Here is a 20,137-nt window from a genome sequence, read left to right as displayed (position 1 = left end):
AAATCTAGCGAATGAACATCTGGCAGCGCTGTACAGCTGCTTATTGAAAATTACTTAACTTCTTATTAAAATCTTTCATATTTTCCGCCATTTACCTCAAGTAGTTCAACTGTTTAAATAGAGGGACCTTAAGTGAGCTAAGTTAATTTTTGATCTGTATATTTTGGTATATAAGATCTGCGCCGATTTTCTTCAAAAGTTCATAGCAAGTGGGGAAAAAGTGATATACAAAATTACTTAACAAAAACATGCTGCAGGGATTGATTCAGAGGTGAAAATCAACGAAAATTCTCTTGTATGGAACATTAATAACTATTGTTATTTTAGAACCTGCCTGGTGGCATTCAACACGGCACAAACCATCCTAGTGCGCCAGAAGCATGCCTTCGACCGGGCCGTGCTCAAGCCGAAGGTCCGCTGCCACTTCCCCAAGCCCCGCGAGGTGAAACGCATCAACGTCCACGGCTGGGACACTCGCATGTCCACCCCAGAGGGACGTCGTGTACTGATGCGCAGGATACTGAAGGGCAGACACAATATCTCGCATTAGCCTCTGTATCAATAAAGCTTACTTTGGATTTTTACTTTTCATAAAAGTACAGGTAGATGGATTAGCGTTAATCTTTTTTCATGGAAGACGTGCGCGAATAGAACTGATTGATGCTCTTTGTCAGCCAGCCGGCGTCGTCCTGCTGAAAGACGAACGGCATGTTGCTGCCGACCTGCGGCCCAGGCTCCGTGAAGAACTTTTGCGGAAGGCTGATGTCTCCACAGGATATAAGGCAATTCACTTGGCACATTCGCTCCAGGGGAATGGCCGGCACGAGATACAGCTTCTCTTTCTCAAAGTCAATGGCTCGGACGACACCTGACAGGGAATACGCGAAATGATAAGTGAAATAAGCAACTGAAATGGTTGAACTCTGCTTACCTATTCCCAGGCACACGGGCAGATCCTGAGCTTCCAGATGGGCCAAGTAAACTACATTGGCTTCCATTCCAGCGATAATGCTAATCTTATCAAGGTCTTCCTCTGTGGAATGGACGACTTGAATATCCACAAAAGATGAGCTGAGGGGCTCGCAGTCAGTCAGGTGCTTGGCACTGCCCCTCAGGCAGGAGCTGAGGCGGACCAACAGATTGGCGAATCTCATATCCCTGGGACTCATTCGCCAGACTCCCTGCTGTCTAGGTGGGACAACACTGGGCAGCTCGTGGAGCGTGTACTTATGGTTTTTACCCTCAACCATGAACGCCGTATTTTTGTAGACATAGGGACCTTTGAACTTTGAAAGGGTCGACCAGTCGAGTAGCGACTTAAAGTTGTTCATGGGTAAAGTACTCGAGATCTGCACCATATCCGTCGGCTTGATGTAGTCCACCAGCAGAGCCATCAGCTCGAGGCCAAATCCCCTGTTGTAGCCCATCGTGTTGATCAGAAAAGGCATGTTGGCATACTCGGGATTATTTTGGATGTGGCTCATCAGCTGGACCACCGCCTCTAAATACTGCTCGTGGCACATGACGATGTTTGTGTCGCCCACGACGTGAGCCCGATCCGGCTGCTTGTTCAGTAGGAATCCTGGCCCCAGAAGCGGCTCTTCAATGACAGTGCAGGAGACAGTTTGCTGCAAAAAGATCTCCGGCTGGCCAATGTCCAAATCAATGAACAGTAGGCGTGGAAAAGCGTTCAAATGCCGGTTGAGCAGATATCGCAGCAGGGTGGACTTGCCGACACCCTTCCCACCGGTTACCATCAGGCGGCTCGTCTTCTGCATCTTCAGCTTTGTCCACTCATAAGGTACTTGAAGGGTGCGTTTTCTGTCCGAGCTCTGGATGTAGCAGTTGAGCAGCATCTCGCTTTGCGAGTGCGGCACATTAGCCCCATTCACCTGGGGGAACAAAATCTGGCACATGTACTGCTTTAAAGTTTCGAGCATGTTCTGGTCCTTGGTGTTCCTCTGCAAGAGCACAAGGGCATCCTCCTGACTATTGAAGCACCCCTGAAGGTTGTCCAATTGTGCGCACGTAAAGTTCTCAGACAATTTGTCCCATTCAACCTTCTCTTGCATTGGTTTCGCACGCTTTTTCGGAGAAATGCTCACCCAATTTATGCCCTTGGGGGAGTAGATGGTCAAGTTTTGACGTTTTTTGGCTCTGAAGCCGTTCACTGTGATCTGACCAGCCAACAGGGTCAACACGACAGTGCCATAGAGCTCTATGTCCTCTTTGATCACGGCCAGCACATCGTTGCACGTCATGCTATTCTCAAAGACGCTCAACGCTGGGGGGCAGTAAGGTAGATCTACATTGAAATCCTGGCAGTGCTGCATTGATCGGTTAGCCTCGTCTACTTCCATGGCACTTTCATCATCCTCAGTCACTGCTACTGTTTCCGGCGATGCATGTGGTTCGGTTTCAGTTGGGGACAGATCTTCTTTAACTTCTTCAATAGTGATTAGAGACTCTGCATCTGAGTCCTGCTGTGCTTCTGGTAGAACTTTTATGTCGCAAATCTTTTCATCCTTCAGGGTGCAGGAACCAAGATCCTCGTTGAATAGCTGTGGTTCGGCTTCCGATGACGATAGTGCTTTTGTCTCCGCATCTTGTTGATCTTCCAGTGGAGCTTCGTTAATAGCGAATGGAGAGGCCAAATACAAAGCCTCTTTATCATCAATTGGTATTTTATATTCTTTATCCGGATCAATTCCAGCTTCTTTATCGTTAATGGATTGGATAGTCGATTCCTGAGTTTTAATTCCACAGTCATGCCCATCGGTGAGCTCTTTTATGGTTGCGGATTTCTCATCGTTGTAGAAAATGACGATCTTTTGAATGGATCCCGTCACACATAAACGGTTTGTTGATTGAGCGTTCTTATTTTTAGGAAAGTAAACACATTTTTTGATTGTTTTTTCAAGTACCATTGGCACTCGCCAGGCAGTCTTAGATTCTATAATAAAACAATATTAATAGAGAAAAATAGATTGAGACGTTTAGTACTCACGTGTGTATAGAAAAAAATCAGTCTTTTGGTCATCATCAGAGTTACTGTTACTCCCAAGAGGTCCCGCTTCAGAGGACGTATCATGAGATGCCTCCAGGTCCAGCTCGGATTCACTGGAATCCTCTGTGGAATCGGCAATATCAATGGTTTCTTTAGTAAAGCAGTTGTGAATAGTTTAGTTTGATTTATTTGAAGTACATACCATCCTGCAAGTAACCAAATTCCGACCATATTTTATTTGCGACTTCTGTTTTGGGCTCCACACCAATGCCAACATCAGATTTCTTAAATTTTTTTAGACAACCCGCAGTGGTTGGTATCCAGGAGACTGATCGCTTCTTTGGCGCAAGAATATCTGAAGCGTGTGCGGTGCCCTCAGACTCAGCTTCAATGGTGTCCCACATGTTACACTGCTTCACAGCGAGTTTCTTAGTTAATTCTTGGTCCACCTGTTGAGTTTCTCGTTTTAATTTTGCTTTAACAAACATATCAGTCATTTTTCAGTCAAACAAAAGAAACCCGGCGCATGTGAACAGTCGATAAAAAGTAAAACAAATCAGCTGACTTATCGAATATCGTACGGCTCTCAGAAATATGGCATCTCATTTTAAAAATATACCGTAAATATACTGACGAAATCAAGTTATATTTTACATATTCCTCGTTTTTGATATTCCATGGAATATTACTAGCTATATAGATAATTTAGCCATGCCCACATCATTTTATCCGATTAATGAATCTATTTTCTTCAAGGTTGGCTAGTTTTTAGTCCTTGCTTTTATTGCATTTTGTGTAAAAAAAGGTTTTAGCGAAAATGGTCAAACAAATGAAACGTAAGAGAAAAATCGTTCCAATTGCTCAATTCCTTTATTCCGTTGAATAATGCTGACTAACTAAAACGTTTAGCTTTGCCCATATAATTTCAGGCTATTAATGAATACATTTTTTACCTGATTGACTACTTTTAAGTACCTTGACTTTTATTGTATAGTGTATAAAACAAGGTTTAAGCAAAAAGGGTCAACAAAAAAACAGTGGCAACGTAAGTGAGTGTGAAATGTCAGTCAACCGGAGTGTGGGCACAGGTATACCCTATTTCGTTGAAATATATGAAGAAACTGTTTTTCCAAGCTGTTTCAAGACGCAATTAATATAGAAATGATCTCAGATTGTTATGTTTTGGACATTTTAATGCATATGATTAGGGTCTTGTAAATATATCTCGATCCCGGTACCCATGCTTGGTTTCTGTAAGAAGACCAAAACCTGCAAAATATCGTTGAAATACCTTTAAAACAGAAACTGACTAGTTTTGGCCTTTATTGGTGCATTAGATGACAAAAATTTTTTCGGTTCTTTAACATCCATTTCCTGATTAGAGACTGCATCTGAGTCCTGCTGTGCTTCTGGTAGAACTTTTATGTCGCAAATCTTTTCATCCTTCAGGGTGCAGGAACCAAGATCCTCGTTGAATAGCTGTGGTTCGGCTTCCGATGACGATAGTGCTTTTGTCTCCGCATCTTGTTGATCTTCCAGTGGAGCTTCGTTAATAGCGAATGGAGAGGCCAAATACAAAGCCTCTTTATCATCAATTGGTATTTTATATTCTTTATCCGGATCAATTCCAGCTTCTTTATCGTTGATGGATTGGATAGTCGATTCCTGAGTTTTAATTCCACAGTCATGCCAATCGGTGAGCTCTTTTATGGTTGCGGATTTCTCATCGTTGTAGAAAATAACGATCTTTTGAATGGATCCCGTCACACATAAACGGTTTGTTGATTGAGCGTTCTTATTTTTAGGAAAGTAAACACATTTTTTGATTTTTCTTTCAAGTACCATTGGCACCCGCCAGGCAGTCTTAGATTCTATAATAAAACAATATTAATAGAGAAAAATAGATTGAGACGTTTAGTACTCACGTGTGTATAGAAAAAAATCAGTCTTTTGGTCATCATCAGAGTTACTGCTCCCAAGAGGTCCCGCTTCAGAGGACGTATCATGAGATGCCTCCAGGTCCAGCTCGGATTCACTGGAATCCTCTGTGGAATCGGCAATATCAATGGTTTCTTTAGTAAAGCAGTTGTGAATAGTTTAGTTTGATTTATTTGAAGTACATACCATCCTGCAAGTAACGCAATTCCGACCATATTTTATTTGCGACTTCTGTTTTGGGCTCCACACCAATGCCAACATCAGATTTCTTAAATTTTTTTAGACAACCCGCAGTGGTTGGTATCCAGGAGACTGATCGCTTCTTTGGCGCAAGAATATCTGAAGCGTGTGCGGTGCCCTCAGACTCAGCTTCAATGGTGTCCCACATGTTACACTGCTTCACAGCGAGTTTCTTAGTTAATTCTTGGTCCACCTGTTGAGTTTCTCGTTTTAATTTTGCTTTAACAAACATATCAGTCATTTTTCAGTCAAACAAAAGAACCCGGCGCATGTGAACAGTCGATAAAAAGTAAAACAAATCAGCTGACTTATCGAATATCGTACGGCTCTCAGAAATATGGCATCTCATTTTAAAAATATACCGTAAATATACTGACGAAATCAAGTTATATTTTACATATTCCTCGTTTTTGATATTCCATGGAATATTACTAGCTATATAGATAATTTAGCCATGCCCACATCATTTTATCCGATTAATGAATCTATTTTCTTCAAGGTTGGCTAGTTTTTAGTCCTTGCTTTTATTGCATTTTGTGTAAAAAAAGGTTTTAGCGAAAATGGTCAAACAAATGAAACGTAAGAGAAAAATCGTTCCAATTGCTCAATTCCTTTATTCCGTTGAATAATGCTGACTAACTAAAACGTATAGCTTTGCCCATATAATTTCAGGCTATTAATGAATACATTTTTTACCTGATTGACTACTTTTAAGTACTCTGACTTTTATTGTATAGTGTATAAAACAAGGTTTAAGCAAAAAGGGTCAACAAAAAAACAGTGGCAACGTAAGTGAGTGTGAAATGTCAGTCAACCGGAGTGTGGGCACAGGTATACCCTATTTCGTTGAAATATATGAAGAAACTGTTTTTCCAAGCTGTTTCAAGACGCAATTAATATAGAAACGATCTCAGATTGTTATGTTTTGGACATTTTAATGCATATGATTAGGGTCTTGTAAATATATCTCGATCCCGGTACCCATGCTTGGTTTCTGTAAGAAGACCAAAACCTGCAAAATATCGTTGAAATACCTTTAAAACAGAAACTGACTAGTTTTGGCCTTTATTGGTGCATTAGATGACAAAAATTTTTTCGGTTCTTTAACATCCATTTCCTGATTAGAGACTGCATCTGAGTCCTGCTGTGCTTCTGGTAGAACTTTTATGTCGCAAATCTTTTCATCCTTCAGGGTGCAGGAACCAAGATCCTCGTTGAATAGCTGTGGTTCGGCTTCCGATGACGATAGTGCTTTTGTCTCCGCATCTTGTTGATCTTCCAGTGGAGCTTCGTTAATAGCGAATGGAGAGGCCAAATACAAAGCCTCTTTATCATCAATTGGTATTTTATATTCTTTATCCGGATCAATTCCAGCTTCTTTATCGTTGATGGATTGGATAGTCGATTCCTGAGTTTTAATTCCACAGTCATGCCCATCGGTGAGCTCTTTTATGGTTGCGGATTTCTCATCGTTGTAGAAAATGACGATCTTTTGAATGGATCCCGTCACACATAAACGGTTTGTTGATTGAGCGTTCTTATTTTTAGGAAAGTAAACACATTTTTTGATTTTTCTTTCAAGTACCATTGGCACCCGCCAGGCAGTCTTAGATTCTATAATAAAACAATATTAATAGAGAAAAATAGATTGAGACGTTTAGTACTCACGTGTGTATAGAAAAAAATCAGTCTTTTGGTCATCATCAGAGTTACTGTTACTCCCAAGAGGTCCCGCTTCAGAGGACGTATCATGAGATGCCTCCAGGTCCAGCTCGGATTCACTGGAATCCTCTGTGGAATCGGCAATATCAATGGTTTCTTTAGTAAAGCAGTTGTGAATAGTTTAGTTTGATTTATTTGAAGTACATACCATCCTGCAAGTAACGCAATTCCGACCATATTTTATTTGCGACTTCTGTTTTGGGCTCCACACCAATGCCAACATCAGATTTCTTAAATTTTTTTAGACAACCCGCAGTGGTTGGTATCCAGGAGACTGATCGCTTCTTTGGCGCAAGAATATCTGAAGCGTGTGCGGTGCCCTCAGACTCAGCTTCAATGGTGTCCCACATGTTACACTGCTTCCCAGCGAGTTTCTTAGTTAATTCTTGGTCCACCTGTTGAGTTTCTCGTTTTAATTTTGCTTTAACAAACATATCAGTCATTTTTCAGTCAAACAAAAGAAACCCGGCGCATGTGAACAGTCGATAAAAAGTAAAACAAATCAGCTGACTTATCGAATATCGTACGGCTCTCAGAAATATGGCATCTCATTTTAAAAATATACCGTAAATATACTGACGAAATCAAGTTATATTTTACATATTCCTCGTTTTTGATATTCCATGGAATATTACTAGCTATATAGATAATTTAGCCATGCCCACATCATTTTATCCGATTAATGAATCTATTTTCTTCAAGGTTGGCTAGTTTTTAGTCCTTGCTTTTATTGCATTTTGTGTAAAAAAAGGTTTTAGCGAAAATGGTCAAACAAATGAAACGTAAGAGAAAAATCGTTCCAATTGCTCAATTCCTTTATTCCGTTGAATAATGCTGACTAACTAAAACGTTTAGCTTTGCCCATATAATTTCAGGCTATTAATGAATACATTTTTTACCTGATTGACTACTTTTAAGTACCCTGACTTTTATTGTATAGTGTATAAAACAAGGTTTAAGCAAAAAGGGTCAACAAAAAAACAGTGGCAACGTAAGTGAGTGTGAAATGTCAGTCAACCGGAGTGTGGGCACAGGTATACCCTATTTCGTTGAAATATGAAGAAACTGTTTTTCCAAGCTGTTTCAAGACGTAATTAATATAGAAATGATCTCAGATTGTTATGTTTTGGACATTTTAATGCATATGATTAGGGTCTTGTAAATATATCTCGATCCCGGTACCCATGCTTGGTTTCTGTAAGAAGACCAAAACCTGCAAAATATCGTTGAAATACCTTTAAAACAGAAACTGACTAGTTTTGGCCTTTATTGGTGCATTAGATGACAAAAATTTTTTCGGTTCTTTAACATCCATTTCCTGATTAGAGACTGCATCTGAGTCCTGCTGTGCTTCTGGTAGAACTTTTATGTCGCAAATCTTTTCATCCTTCAGGGTGCAGGAACCAAGATCCTCGTTGAATAGCTGTGGTTCGGCTTCCGATGACGATAGTGCTTTTGTCTCCGCATCTTGTTGATCTTCCAGTGGAGCTTCGTTAATAGCGAATGGAGAGGCCAAATACAAAGCCTCTTTATCATCAATTGGTATTTTATATTCTTTATCCGGATCAATTCCAGCTTCTTTATCGTTAATGGATTGGATAGTCGATTCCTGAGTTTTAATTCCACAGTCATGCCCATCGGTGAGCTCTTTTATGGTTGCGGATTTCTCATCGTTGTAGAAAATGACGATCTTTTGAATGGATCCCGTCACACATAAACGGTTTGTTGATTGAGCGTTCTTATTTTTAGGAAAGTAAACACATTTTTTGATTGTTTTTTCAAGTACCATTGGCACTCGCCAGGCAGTCTTAGATTCTATAATAAAACAATATTAATAGAGAAAAATAGATTGAGACGTTTAGTACTCACGTGTGTATAGAAAAAAATCAGTCTTTTGGTCATCATCAGAGTTACTGTTACTCCCAAGAGGTCCCGCTTCAGAGGACGTATCATGAGATGCCTCCAGGTCCAGCTCGGATTCACTGGAATCCTCTGTGGAATCGGCAATATCAATGGTTTCTTTAGTAAAGCAGTTGTGAATAGTTTAGTTTGATTTATTTGAAGTACATACCATCCTGCAAGTAACCAAATTCCGACCATATTTTATTTGCGACTTCTGTTTTGGGCTCCACACCAATGCCAACATCAGATTTCTTAAATTTTTTTAGACAACCCGCAGTGGTTGGTATCCAGGAGACTGATCGCTTCTTTGGCGCAAGAATATCTGAAGCGTGTGCGGTGCCCTCAGACTCAGCTTCAATGGTGTCCCACATGTTACACTGCTTCCCAGCGAGTTTCTTAGTTAATTCTTGGTCCACCTGTTGAGTTTCTCGTTTTAATTTTGCTTTAACAAACATATCAGTCATTTTTCAGTCAAACAAAAGAAACCCGGCGCATGTGAACAGTCGATAAAAAGTAAAACAAATCAGCTGACTTATCGAATATCGTACGGCTCTCAGAAATATGGCATCTCATTTTAAAAATATACCGTAAATATACTGACGAAATCAAGTTATATTTTACATATTCCTCGTTTTTGATATTCCATGGAATATTACTAGCTATATAGATAATTTAGCCATGCCCACATCATTTTATCCGATTAATGAATCTATTTTCTTCAAGGTTGGCTAGTTTTTAGTCCTTGCTTTTATTGCATTTTGTGTAAAAAAAGGTTTTAGCGAAAATGGTCAAACAAATGAAACGTAAGAGAAAAATCGTTCCAATTGCTCAATTCCTTTATTCCGTTGAATAATGCTGACTAACTAAAACGTTTAGCTTTGCCCATATAATTTCAGGCTATTAATGAATACATTTTTTACCTGATTGACTACTTTTAAGTACCCTGACTTTTATTGTATAGTGTATAAAACAAGGTTTAAGCAAAAAGGGTCAACAAAAAAACAGTGGCAACGTAAGTGAGTGTGAAATGTCAGTCAACCGGAGTGTGGGCACAGGTATACCCTATTTCGTTGAAATATATGAAGAAACTGTTTTTCCAAGCTGTTTCAAGACGCAATTAATATAGAAATGATCTCAGATTGTTATGTTTTGGACATTTTAATGCATATGATTAGGGTCTTGTAAATATATCTCGATCCCGGTACCCATGCTTGGTTTCTGTAAGAAGACCAAAACCTGCAAAATATCGTTGAAATACCTTTAAAACAGAAACTGACTAGTTTTGGCCTTTATTGGTGCATTAGATGACAAACATTTTTTCGGTTCTTTAACATCCATTTCCCAGGGTATGCAAAATGTTGCTCAATCCGCGCAATGTTGTGGAACAATGCTGCTCGATTTCACGGCACATGAGTCTGGCCCTTACAAATGAATGTTGCCATCAACATAAAACGTATGAAAACGTAAGTGGGGATGGAATGCAAGGGACATTGTTGAGCTGAAAAGGACATTGTATCCCGGAAAAATTCCCTCAATTTGAGAAAATTTCCCACCACAAAATAGAGAGTAAGTCCCAAAAAAAAGAGAGCAAGTCCCAATAACTTATACGGTCTCACTCTATAAAATACCGAAAATGTATCATATTCCTCGTTTTTTATCTTCCGTCGAATATTCCCAGCTAAATCGAACATTTAGCTCAACCCACATAATTTTAGGCCATTAATGAATCAACTTTCTACTTGACTAGCGTATTCTAAATATTTGCTTTTATTGGATTTCTATATACCGCTTAAAATTAAAAATAATAGATTGATGAAGTCGACCATTATATACCAATATACAGTCGGTTCAATTTTGACCTAAAAAATACCAAAAAGTATTAAAAATACCGTAAACGGTCACCCTGTTCCCTGTTTTAATACTGATCTACAATGGACTACTAATCTCCCAAAAGTGGCAAGGTGTATGGCCTAGAGAGGGAACAAAATAGAATGAACTATAAATTATAGTCTATAATGCATCCAAATGTAACCTTCGTGCTAAAACATCCTGCAATGCGCATTCAAGCCGATTGGTTGAGTCACTATTGGAAAACTTTCACAGCTATATAGGGGACGCCACAAGCCATCCGCTAGTATCATTTGGCGCGATATTTGAAACTGAGAAAACACTGTATTGAAGCGACCAGAACGAAACGTGAATGGAATTTAATTGATGCCATGAGATCCATCATATTTAACACACCCAATAACATCCATACTGATCCATAAGCCTGGAATACCGGAGGACGACCCTGAGTCGTATCGGCCAATAAGTCTTTTGTCTTCCTTATCTAAGGTATGGGAGAGGCTTCTTGCCAATCGTCTTGGTAGTATAATCAAGGAATGCCGTATCTTTCCGGATCACCAGTTTGGCTTTCGGGAGGGACACGGCACAGTGGAGCAAGTCCACAGATTGGCAGGACACATCCTACAGGCCTATGATGATCTAGAATACTGTAATGCAGTCTTCATTGATATGCAGCAAGCCTTCGATAGAGTTTGGCATAACGGCCTACTGAGCAAAATTAAAAAACTGTTCCCAGCACCATACTACGGTGTCCTACGATCATACTTGGAAGGACGTCAGTTTATGGTCAGGTTCAGGAACACACATTCAACACCTTGCCAAATGAGAGCTGGAGTTCCACAGGGCAGCGTCCTTGGCCCGCTGCTTTACTCTATCTATACTGCAGATCTACCCTCCCCAAGCGAGCAACATATGGAGGCCCCCCGTAAGGCTCTGCTTGCTACCTACGCGGACGATATAGCACTGCTCTACAGCTCCAAGTGCCGCCTTGAGGCAGCAGATGGTCTCCAAGAGTACCTCTACTCTTTGGCAGCTTGGTGCAAAAGATGGAATTTAAAAGTCAACCCACTGAAGACCACCAATCCATGCTTCACCCTGAAAGCGCTCATAGACCACACCCCACCCATAAAGTTTGAAGGCGTAACTTTGGACCAACCAGAGCAAGCAAAGTATCTCGGTATCACCCTTGATAAGCGTCTTACTTTTGGTCCACACTTGAAAGCTACGGCTCGTAAATGTGGGCAAAGAATGCAGCAATTGCGGTGGCTGATTAACAGAAGAAGCACCATGTCACTGAGAGCCAAAAGAGCAGTTTATGTACACTGTGTAGCCCCGATCTGGCTCTACGGTGTGCAGATTTGGGGTATAGCTGCCAAATCGAACTATAAACGGATACAGGTCTTGCAGAATCGCGCCATGAGGCAAATAACGAACTGCCCTTGGTACGTGCGCGGCTCCACCCTACATCGGGATTTGAATCTGCATACAGTAGAGGAGCAGATTGGAAGGCACACCAGCAGATACAGTGACAGGCTAATTAGACACCATAGTATGCTCGCCAGACGATTACTACCTGCCAGGCCTTTGAGGCGGTTGAAGAGATTGGGTTTTGCCAAAACTATTGGCCAACTCTAAGTTTCCCTCCCAATATTATAATATTATATTTTTTGTAAGTCCTCTCGCATTTAGCATTAGGTTTGGCTACCCCAATATTATTTACCAGTGATGTTAAGATACGTTATATGCAATGTACGGATTCATCGCTTAATAAAAATAAAAATAAAAAAAATAAAAAAAAAACTAATTAGACCTGTCAAATTTTCCATGATGGTCTTTGCCCAAACCAAATCAAATTAAGGCTTAATCGAAGAAAACACCAAGCACTGACATCAGATCAGGCGTGTGACGAACCTAGTGATAATTAGTCCACCTATATCCACAGATGACGTGTGACTGGGTCCCAGTCCAATGTGAGAAGTGCTCCCCTCTGTTTAGGTCTGGTGAAATGGAAACGTGCCCCTTTCTCACTTTTTGTCGCCTGTGGGTGCCTGCCTCGAGAATGAATCAATCGTGAATCAATGCCCCGCAGAAAGCGCATCCCAGTCAAAGCTGATTAGCACTTTGCCGACTCTGATTCCCACTCCTCCACGGAAGCCTTCACGGCGATGTTGAACCCACATTACTGTCTCAATTAGAACGAGTGCATTTCCGAGTAATTCAAGGGATTCCAATGATTCACTTGGCGATCGCTTAGAGAGCCTCTCTGGAATGTCGCCTGTAATCAGGGTAGAACCAAATAATACCGAATAATCCAAATCACGCAAATGCCTATTGATAAGACGAGTACCAATTTAATATTGTTTTTCACTCTCTGACATTTGTTGACGTCGGCCTCTGGGGACCGCTTATCGCCAGCCATTTGTCTTATTGCGTTCCAAACCGGCTTTCGGCTCAAGAAACTAATTAAATGAAATGAAATTCGTTGTGCCAGGCAGAGATCTCTGTGCTCCCCGTCTAAAAATACCCAAAAAAAAAAAAAACCAAGCGAAGCGACAAACAAACGGAGAGGAGAGGAAAAGAAAGGTAGGCAGAGTCAGACTTTGGATCCGTGGTGGGGTTTTGGGTCTCTGGATAGATGGATGTTGATAGGTGTTGATGGGCAATTTCGCTAAATGATATCCAATTGTATAAATCCGATGGCATTTGCTTTATTTTGGCATGCGGCGGCCCCCAACCGGTTGGCCATTGACACGGGACCAAGACTTGCCTTGTCAATCGGGTTCAGCATCGAGGCTCTAAGAGTAAGCGTAGATGGATTCTTGATTCTTGATCGGGTTCTAATCACGTGTGGCATGGTGCGGTGTGAGGGTAAGGGCGACCTCCTCCAATAATCAGCTGTGTTTGTCTCCGGCATCGGCATCGGCAACGGCAACGGCAACGGCAACGGCTCCCACCCAGGTCTGGCCAGGCCAGGGCAGGCCAATTCAGTGAAGCGGAGCTCATTACCATTTCAAGACCCACTCGACCTTCAGTCTCCTCAAGCATGAAAGTCAATTTTCAAGTGCCTACAACTCGGTTCGAGCCCCGCAACCTGTGTGTTGACAATTTTCCAAGCCCAAGCGCAAAGCCGAAGACCGAAGACGAAGCTGTAGTTTAATGCGTCATCAAACGGAGATTTGCATAAGTTGAGCATCTCGCGCACATAATTATCTTCAAATTGGTTCCGATTCGGTTTAGGAGATATATCTCACTCATCGCTATGCGACGACAATTAACCGATCAGCTTTACGACTCGACCTGTCTACCTGTCTGCCGGCTTCCGTGTTGCCCCGCTCCGCCACTCCTTCGCTCCATTCCCATTGAAATTTCCGTTTACCCTACCCAAAGGCCACAATCCTGTGTTTCCATCCGGTGCGTAAAAGACTCAGCTGTCGGATCTCTTCAGATTAGTGCCTTTGATTAATAAGTGCGTCATGGAAAAGTTTAATTAAAATCGAAATCAAAATCAAAATCGTAGTGCTAAATGCAAACGACAAAAATATTGTACGACTATGTGACGCATTTTCCTCACCGCAGTTGCGACTCCTGTTTAGAGTCCCTTTGCCTATGGTGCTAATTACGTGACCAGCAGCTGGCGCAGAAGCCAATCAAGCCAAGTGCCAGCCAACACCATTGCCAACAATTTGGCAATTTGACAATTTGGCTAAAAGACGTTGCTCCGTGCTCTTGCGCCCCTTCCCGGAGTGGGATACACCGCGATATCGGTAACACTTAGCATCGAAAGCGTCAAGTGCCATGGAGTGGAGTGGAGTGGAGTGGAGTGGAGTGGAGTGGAGTGGAGTGGAGTGTAGTGGAGGAGGCGAAACCAATTCCAAAACCAAAACCCGTTCAGCATACAAAAACGTCACGAAGCCCCAGAGTCAGAGAGTGAGAGGAGACCCAGGGCCGTATAAAAGTGAATTTGTGACAAAAATTCTGAACAGTTCAAGCGCACGCTCAGCAGCGTTCAGATCGCATCGAGAATACGAGTAAAAAACACCAAAAACAAGGTGCTAAGCGGCTACTGATAACAAAAAGCAATATAGACATCCATCATCATCGGAATCTAGATCGGCATCGCATCGGAATTTGTGTAACCTGGATTTGACACTTCGCGAGTGCCTTAAACAAATTGAAAATTTGAACCCAATTTGGAACAAAGTGCGAAAGTGATCTAACCAGAAACAGAACCTGACACCAAACACCACAATCATTACACCTGAAAACCATTAAACGGAACGGAACCATCAACGCCCCAATCAAAAAGATGTTTGCATACATTTGGCAAGTGAGTATTGTAGCGGTTTGGGGATCGTTATAAAGATCGGAAATTATTGAAACAAAAGAAAACAACAAAGAAGAAACGTGTTTAAGCGATTAACATTTTCAAAAAAATTCAATCAACAAATTAAGGCTGCCAAATATTTATTTGTATATAAATATATATATGGATATATGGATATATATACATACATATGTATATGGAATTCTACTCGTATACGATAAGCCTCGCACAGCTAACGTACTTTGATTATTTTTGGCGCCGGACAAGGCCAAAAGCATTATTAAATCAAGTTATTCTATTCCTTATGCTGTCTTGATGGCTTTCAATCTTGTGATGTGATCTGATCTGAACTGATCCGATCTGATCTTCATGAGGAAGTGCGCTATAAAAGAGCACTTAATGGGTGCTCTTTTTTCTGCTGCTTTTCGACTGGTACTGCACTTGTCAGTGGATTCGTGTTGGCAATCCTGTTGCCTTGATTCGGTTTTACAAATTGTTAACCCTGAACCACAAAAACCACAAAACCTCAACCGGTTACAGCCCAGAAATCCATATTATCACAGTCTTCTCCTTTGCTGCGTTTTGCTTGATTAAAATTAATTTGTTTTGGGTCTGTGGTCTGCAGTTTTACATAATCCAATCTCCTTCAATCTGCAACCAAGCAAAATTACCAACAATGAATCATAGAAAATTCCTCGAAGGCAAAGGCGATCCATCACTTAAGAAGTGCAGACATTATACCAGCCTGGATCCGGTTATGGGACTACTGCAATTGCATTGGAATTTAATTGTGGTCTCCCGTAGTATTCCCATCGGAACATGCTCGATGACGCCTACCAAATTCGAGACGTGCTCATGAATATCTTAGGTGCGACCATAAATTAAATTTGATTGCGGTTATATCATTGATACATTGATACTCCAGCTGTTGGATTAATTTAAATTAATTATTGTATGCTAATTCACAGCATAAGCTCGCAGATCAGAGCCCCGTCTGGGCTGTCCGGGCGGGCAGGTTCTATTGTGCATGGCTGGCACCGCTTTGTTCTGTCTGGCCTCCAGCGGCTATTCACACCTCCCCATGTACTGAACTGAACTGACTTCTCCTTTTTTTTTCTCTCTTTCCTCTTCCGCAGACTTCAGCTGTGATCCTGCTCTTGTTGATGGATCTGAGTTTGACGGCCGCCCGGCCGCAGCTGCAAGAGGTCCCGCACGCGCTTCTGGACATTGAGACACCCAATCAGTTCAGCTACAGTCCCTCGCCGCTCCAGCAGCCGGACAGCCTGAGGTCCAAGCCGTACTTTGACTTCCTGAGCACACTTTATGCCCACGATACGGCCAAGTCGAATCTGTTCCGCCCGTATTCGGGACGCCCGCGTCGCGATGCACTCAGCCCCATCGCCAGCAAGAGCCAGAGCCACAGGCAGGAGCGTAAACGTCGCGCAATCGTTTTCCGGCCGCTGTTTGTCTACAAGCAGCAGGAGATCCGGAAACAGGAAATCAAGGACAGGCAGGCAGAGAGACGCATTGACCAGCAGGCAAACGTCCGCCTGTAGTCGGCAGCCATAAGGCAAGCAACCAAGGATGCCATGTCCATTGGTCTTCTACAGGGTCCTCTAGCACTTAGCCTCTATTGTGTCCTTAGCGTTAAGCATAGCCCGCACAAAGCACCGCAGCACGACGAGCGGAGGAGAAATCATTTATATATACATATAGTAAACGCCACTCGCACCATCTCCACCTCCAGCACCCACCCATCCGCTTAGAATAAGTCCAGATTATTTGTTATACATTTTGTTACTGCAATGTTTGATTAAAGATAACACAATCGATTTTGATACGAAATGCGGTTACGTCCACGCGTCTGTCTGTTCTATTCGCCCCACACAATGCTCTCGATCCAGTCCGTGAACAGGTGCACCTTGGTGTAGACGCTGGGCAGGCCCTTCTCGCCGCATACTAGGCCGTACGAGGTGATGCCTATGACCTGCTTGAGGCAGGCGAATGACGAGTGCTGCACAAAGACGGGGCCGCCGGAGTCGCCGTAGCAGGTGTCGGCATTGCTGGACCGGGAGCCTGCACACAGTTGGGTGCGTATGTCGATATGGTGCTCCAGTCGCCGGCTGCACTGCTCTTCGCTGAAACGCTCCAGGCTCACCTTGAGCAGGTGCGAGGAGGATCGTCCACCCTCCTTGACGGCTCCCCAGCCGGCGGCCATTAGCTGAAGATGCTCGTTGCCACTGGAGGGCGGCAGGCAGGCAGGCGCCACATACTCGTCAAGGACTGCCGCCCTGTCCAGTTCCACGAGTGCAATGTCGTTCTTGCGGCTGCCGTTATCCTCCTCATCGTAGGAAGGATGCACTACATAATTGACCACCCGGAAGTCCTGAGGCCGGGCATCGTCGGTATCGTTCTTGTGGTCAAGTTCTCCCAGCCGCACAACATATTTCGGAGAATCGAAATTGGGATCCAGGCGCTCCTCCTTCTTCCTGCAAAGGAAGCGATAAACATATCTACAGGAGAACAGATCGCTGGTACAGCACTCACTCGTTTGTCTCCAGGCAATGGGCGGCGGTGAGAATGAACTTGGGATGGATCAAAGACCCTCCGCAGTCCCAGTCGATGGTCGTACTTCCCCTCTGGCGTTGCCCGAGCAGGGCCATGAAGGGGAACTCTCGGCCAGCGGCCTTCGTTCCGCCTACAATCAATGGAGTGGTGCGGCAGGAGGCCCTTATCTCATTGAAGCGACGACATTCTGCGGCCAAACATTTTTGAATGCGCTTTTAAAAGGTTTATAGGAAAAGATTAGCCCATCCATGCTCACCCCTTTCGAATCTTCTGCTGCTTTTGACCGGATTCACGGTCTGTTTCTGGATCTGAACATTCAGAGCCAGGGGACAGCAAACGATGTGGTTGAACTTATCGCAGTACTTGAGGGCGCGCCCAATGGCGGCCAGGTTGTTGAAGACTGTCGGGCAGTCAGCCGCGGTCAAATCTCTGCACTCTCCGGTTCCATTATCGCAGAATTCGGCCCAAACATTTGGGGCCATTGGGATTGCCTTTGCCCAGAGTAGTAGCATAGCCAGCGGCAGAACCTGCATCTTCGTTGGCCACGTTTCAAAAACTGATCAGATACGATCAGTATGTACGCGAGAAAGAACCAGCACAGGCTGAGAGTTTGCAAAACGATAAGGCATCGGGCTCCCAGCTTCACTGACAAGCTGCTGTTCTCGATTCCAACACATGGGCTCGAACGATTACAGGAACTACAAGTTGTAGGTAGCGCGTGAAATATAAAGATTATTAGTTAAGATTAAAGTGGGACACCACACACCCGTTGTGGGATCAGGTGGATGCATTAGGATTTGAGTAGACTTCCATTTCCCCCGCTTTTATAATTCGGCGATTAGGCAAATGATGCGCGCAATCCAGAAACACGAAACGCCCAAGGGCAGACAAAAATTTATCACATTTATTAGGTATTATTATGAGAATTCAGGAGCTCTTCCAGTATCCATCGCTGTATAGTTTCATCCGTTCTGATGCAATGGATAAAATGGTATGTCGTATTCCATTAATTGATAGGCCTTTAAGACGCAATCTAGATGTTCCAAGACCGTTATTTTCAATTTTTCGTGTGTGTGGCACTGTAAGTCCTGAATCCATGCTCTTGTCCTATCGTGAATCCGTCTGTAACTGAATGCCTTATCGTAAGTATGGCGGCGAGAATATCTCCACTTCGTCCTTTGATTCCATCGGAAAGAAGAGTAATTATAAAACATGGTCGACTTAGTTTTGCACACGCTTTGAAGCTTCTGATCGTCGGGATAGTAGTTTACGCTTGGCGACGACGCCAAGTGGATTCGGGGAATCCGGCTCAGCTGCTTAGCAGCGAGGCGAGTGTCATGCCACACATTGGGGTAGGTGACATACCAGGGGTTATCTACTCGCCTGGCCAGGTGGGCTATTCCGCGAGCCAGTGGCAAGGTTAGCTCCTTGGGCCAAGAGGAGCGATCTCCTATAGCTTGCCGCTTTTCTGCGCTACCCTCTCGCCTGCCGCTGCCCTGGTTGTTTTTTCCGCTAGTAGTGACCACCGTGGAAATTTCGCTGCGCATGCCCAGGCGCGTAGGCTCCGGTTCACGGTTCGTCGCATTCTTACCTATCCTTGGTCTCTCAAAGTCAACATGGGACGGCTGAGGCTGGAGCGACTCGTTCGTGCCACGAGGACGCTCCTTGGAAAGATCTTCTGTAACTCGCCGCTTTCCATCGCCGCCTCCTCGCTTATAACTGAACTGGAACAATTTACGGCCCCCCGTTGACTCTCGAAATGACTGCCCGTGAGAATCCGTGATATTACCGGCTATCGGGGTGGGCTGCCTGAGCGACTCGTCGATGTCTCCTGGTAGCTGGACACGGTAGACCGACGCTGCTAGTAGCCCATGCGGATGGATCATCTGGGAAATGGTAACAGTACGATACAGTAATAGTACGGTACGGTAATAGTACTTACGGAGTATAAAATGCAGCAAATGCAGAGAACTGGGAACGGCCATCTTATCATATTGCACGATAATTAAATTTAAATACGAAGAATTTATCCAAATTCAAAATTTTCCAATTTCAAGTAAACTGATTCGAGTCGAAGGGCATGAAATATAATGTAATACTATATTTTCCAAACAGTGAGTTTAGTTTATCCGAAATAACTCGGCTTTCTGTGATCATGTTATTTTCAAAATAAAGATATGCAATCGCCGAATTCGTTCCACTTATCGCACAAAAGTACCGATATTTTGTGCAACTGATGAAAAGTGCCGATATGTGATTCAGGGTGACCGTTTATGATATTTTTAATACTTTTCGGTATGTTTTGAGGTCAATATTGAACCGACGTAATATTTACGGTATATCGGTATATAATGGTATATTTTGTCAATTTTAATAATAAATCCAATAAAAGCAAGTGTTAAAATTAAGCCAATAAAGTAGAAAATAAATTCATCGATCGTATAAAATTATGATGGCATGGCTAAATGTTCTGTATAGCTTGTAATATTCATCGGAATATCAAAAACGAGGAATATGTAAAATAGAACTTGAATTCGTCAGTATATTTACGGTATATTTTAAAAATGAGGCGGTATGTTTCGGTATAT

The 20,137-nt window shown here is 42.9% G+C and overlaps 5 protein-coding genes across 8 annotated transcripts; 2 read left to right on the top strand and 3 right to left on the bottom strand.

Moving 5' to 3' along the window:
• The first annotated feature begins 25 nt into the window (after nucleotides 1-25).
• Nucleotides 26-605, top strand: LOC117188386 (39S ribosomal protein L34, mitochondrial). Its single transcript, XM_033392180.1, has 2 exons — nucleotides 26-271; nucleotides 328-605. The coding sequence occupies exons 1-2, from the start codon at nucleotides 249-251 to the stop codon at nucleotides 548-550; spliced, it is 246 nt and encodes an 81-aa protein (XP_033248071.1). The 5' UTR covers nucleotides 26-248; the 3' UTR covers nucleotides 551-605.
• Nucleotides 563-7,421, bottom strand: LOC108159046 (polynucleotide 5'-hydroxyl-kinase NOL9). 4 transcript variants are annotated; one of them, XM_033392175.1, is made up of 4 exons: nucleotides 7,056-7,421; nucleotides 6,854-7,003; nucleotides 932-2,953; nucleotides 563-868 (listed from the first exon to the last, which is right to left on the bottom strand). In XM_033392175.1, exons 1-4 carry the CDS (start codon nucleotides 7,348-7,350, stop codon nucleotides 618-620), a joined length of 2,718 nt encoding a protein of 905 aa, XP_033248066.1. In that variant the 5' UTR covers nucleotides 7,351-7,421; the 3' UTR covers nucleotides 563-617. The 4 variants fall into 4 exon arrangements, with proteins under 4 accessions (XP_033248066.1, XP_033248068.1, XP_033248069.1 ...); XM_033392177.1 differs by having other exon boundaries at nucleotides 6,854-6,976; nucleotides 7,056-7,417; XM_033392178.1 differs by lacking the exons at nucleotides 6,854-7,003; nucleotides 7,056-7,421 and adding exons at nucleotides 3,008-3,130; nucleotides 5,132-5,486.
• Nucleotides 7,422-8,139: 718 nt separating this feature from the next.
• On the bottom strand, nucleotides 8,140-9,335 carry LOC117188385. Its single transcript, XM_033392179.1, has 3 exons — nucleotides 8,979-9,335; nucleotides 8,777-8,899; nucleotides 8,140-8,722 (listed from the first exon to the last, which is right to left on the bottom strand). The coding sequence occupies exons 1-3, from the start codon at nucleotides 9,271-9,273 to the stop codon at nucleotides 8,145-8,147; spliced, it is 996 nt and encodes a 331-aa protein (XP_033248070.1). The 5' UTR covers nucleotides 9,274-9,335; the 3' UTR covers nucleotides 8,140-8,144.
• A 5,293-nt stretch (nucleotides 9,336-14,628) lies between these two features.
• On the top strand, nucleotides 14,629-16,826 carry LOC108160359. The gene is made up of 2 exons (XM_017294329.2): nucleotides 14,629-14,984; nucleotides 16,118-16,826. Exons 1-2 carry the CDS (start codon nucleotides 14,964-14,966, stop codon nucleotides 16,535-16,537), a joined length of 441 nt encoding a protein of 146 aa, XP_017149818.1. The 5' UTR covers nucleotides 14,629-14,963; the 3' UTR covers nucleotides 16,538-16,826.
• LOC108160358 (serine protease snake) lies at nucleotides 16,760-19,751 on the bottom strand. The gene is made up of 4 exons (XM_017294327.2): nucleotides 19,492-19,751; nucleotides 17,806-19,435; nucleotides 17,529-17,736; nucleotides 16,760-17,470 (listed from the first exon to the last, which is right to left on the bottom strand). The coding sequence occupies exons 2-4, from the start codon at nucleotides 18,080-18,082 to the stop codon at nucleotides 16,855-16,857; spliced, it is 1,101 nt and encodes a 366-aa protein (XP_017149816.1). The 5' UTR covers nucleotides 18,083-19,435; nucleotides 19,492-19,751; the 3' UTR covers nucleotides 16,760-16,854.
• Between the last annotated feature and the right edge of the window lie 386 nt (nucleotides 19,752-20,137).

Source organism: Drosophila miranda, chromosome 3, assembly GCF_003369915.1.
Source record: "Drosophila miranda strain MSH22 chromosome 3, D.miranda_PacBio2.1, whole genome shotgun sequence".
Classification (NCBI taxonomy): Eukaryota; Metazoa; Arthropoda; class Insecta; order Diptera; family Drosophilidae; genus Drosophila; species Drosophila miranda.
The sequence above is the reverse complement of the archived record's forward strand: the minus strand, read 5'-3'. Positions and strand labels throughout refer to the sequence as shown.

Coding starts and splice junctions, on each gene's coding strand:
- LOC108159046 (XM_033392175.1), bottom strand. CDS start 7,350: ATGACTGATATGTTTGTTAAAGCAAAATTAAAACGAGAAACTCAACAG. Junction 7,004..7,055: donor ATTGCGTTACTTGCAGGATG/GTATGTACTTCA, acceptor GCTTTACTAAAG/AAACCATTGATATTGCCGAT. Junction 2,954..6,853: donor TGATTTTTTTCTATACACAC/GTGAGTACTAAA, acceptor GTTTTATTATAG/AATCTAAGACTGCCTGGCGA.
- LOC108160359 (XM_017294329.2), top strand. CDS start 14,964: ATGTTTGCATACATTTGGCAA. Junction 14,985..16,117: donor TGTTTGCATACATTTGGCAA/GTGAGTATTGTA, acceptor CCTCTTCCGCAG/ACTTCAGCTGTGATCCTGCT.
- LOC108160358 (XM_017294327.2), bottom strand. CDS start 18,082: ATGCAGGTTCTGCCGCTGGCTATGCTACTACTCTGGGCAAAGGCAATC. Junction 17,737..17,805: donor CAGCAGAAGATTCGAAAGGG/GTGAGCATGGAT, acceptor GTTTGGCCGCAG/AATGTCGTCGCTTCAATGAG. Junction 17,471..17,528: donor CATTGCCTGGAGACAAACGA/GTGAGTGCTGTA, acceptor CTTCCTTTGCAG/GAAGAAGGAGGAGCGCCTGG.
- LOC117188386 (XM_033392180.1), top strand. CDS start 249: ATGCTGCAGGGATTGATTCAGAG. Junction 272..327: donor CTGCAGGGATTGATTCAGAG/GTGAAAATCAAC, acceptor TTGTTATTTTAG/AACCTGCCTGGTGGCATTCA.
- LOC117188385 (XM_033392179.1), bottom strand. CDS start 9,273: ATGACTGATATGTTTGTTAAAGCAAAATTAAAACGAGAAACTCAACAG. Junction 8,900..8,978: donor ATTTGGTTACTTGCAGGATG/GTATGTACTTCA, acceptor CCGATTCCACAG/AGGATTCCAGTGAATCCGAG. Junction 8,723..8,776: donor TGATTTTTTTCTATACACAC/GTGAGTACTAAA, acceptor GTTTTATTATAG/AATCTAAGACTGCCTGGCGA.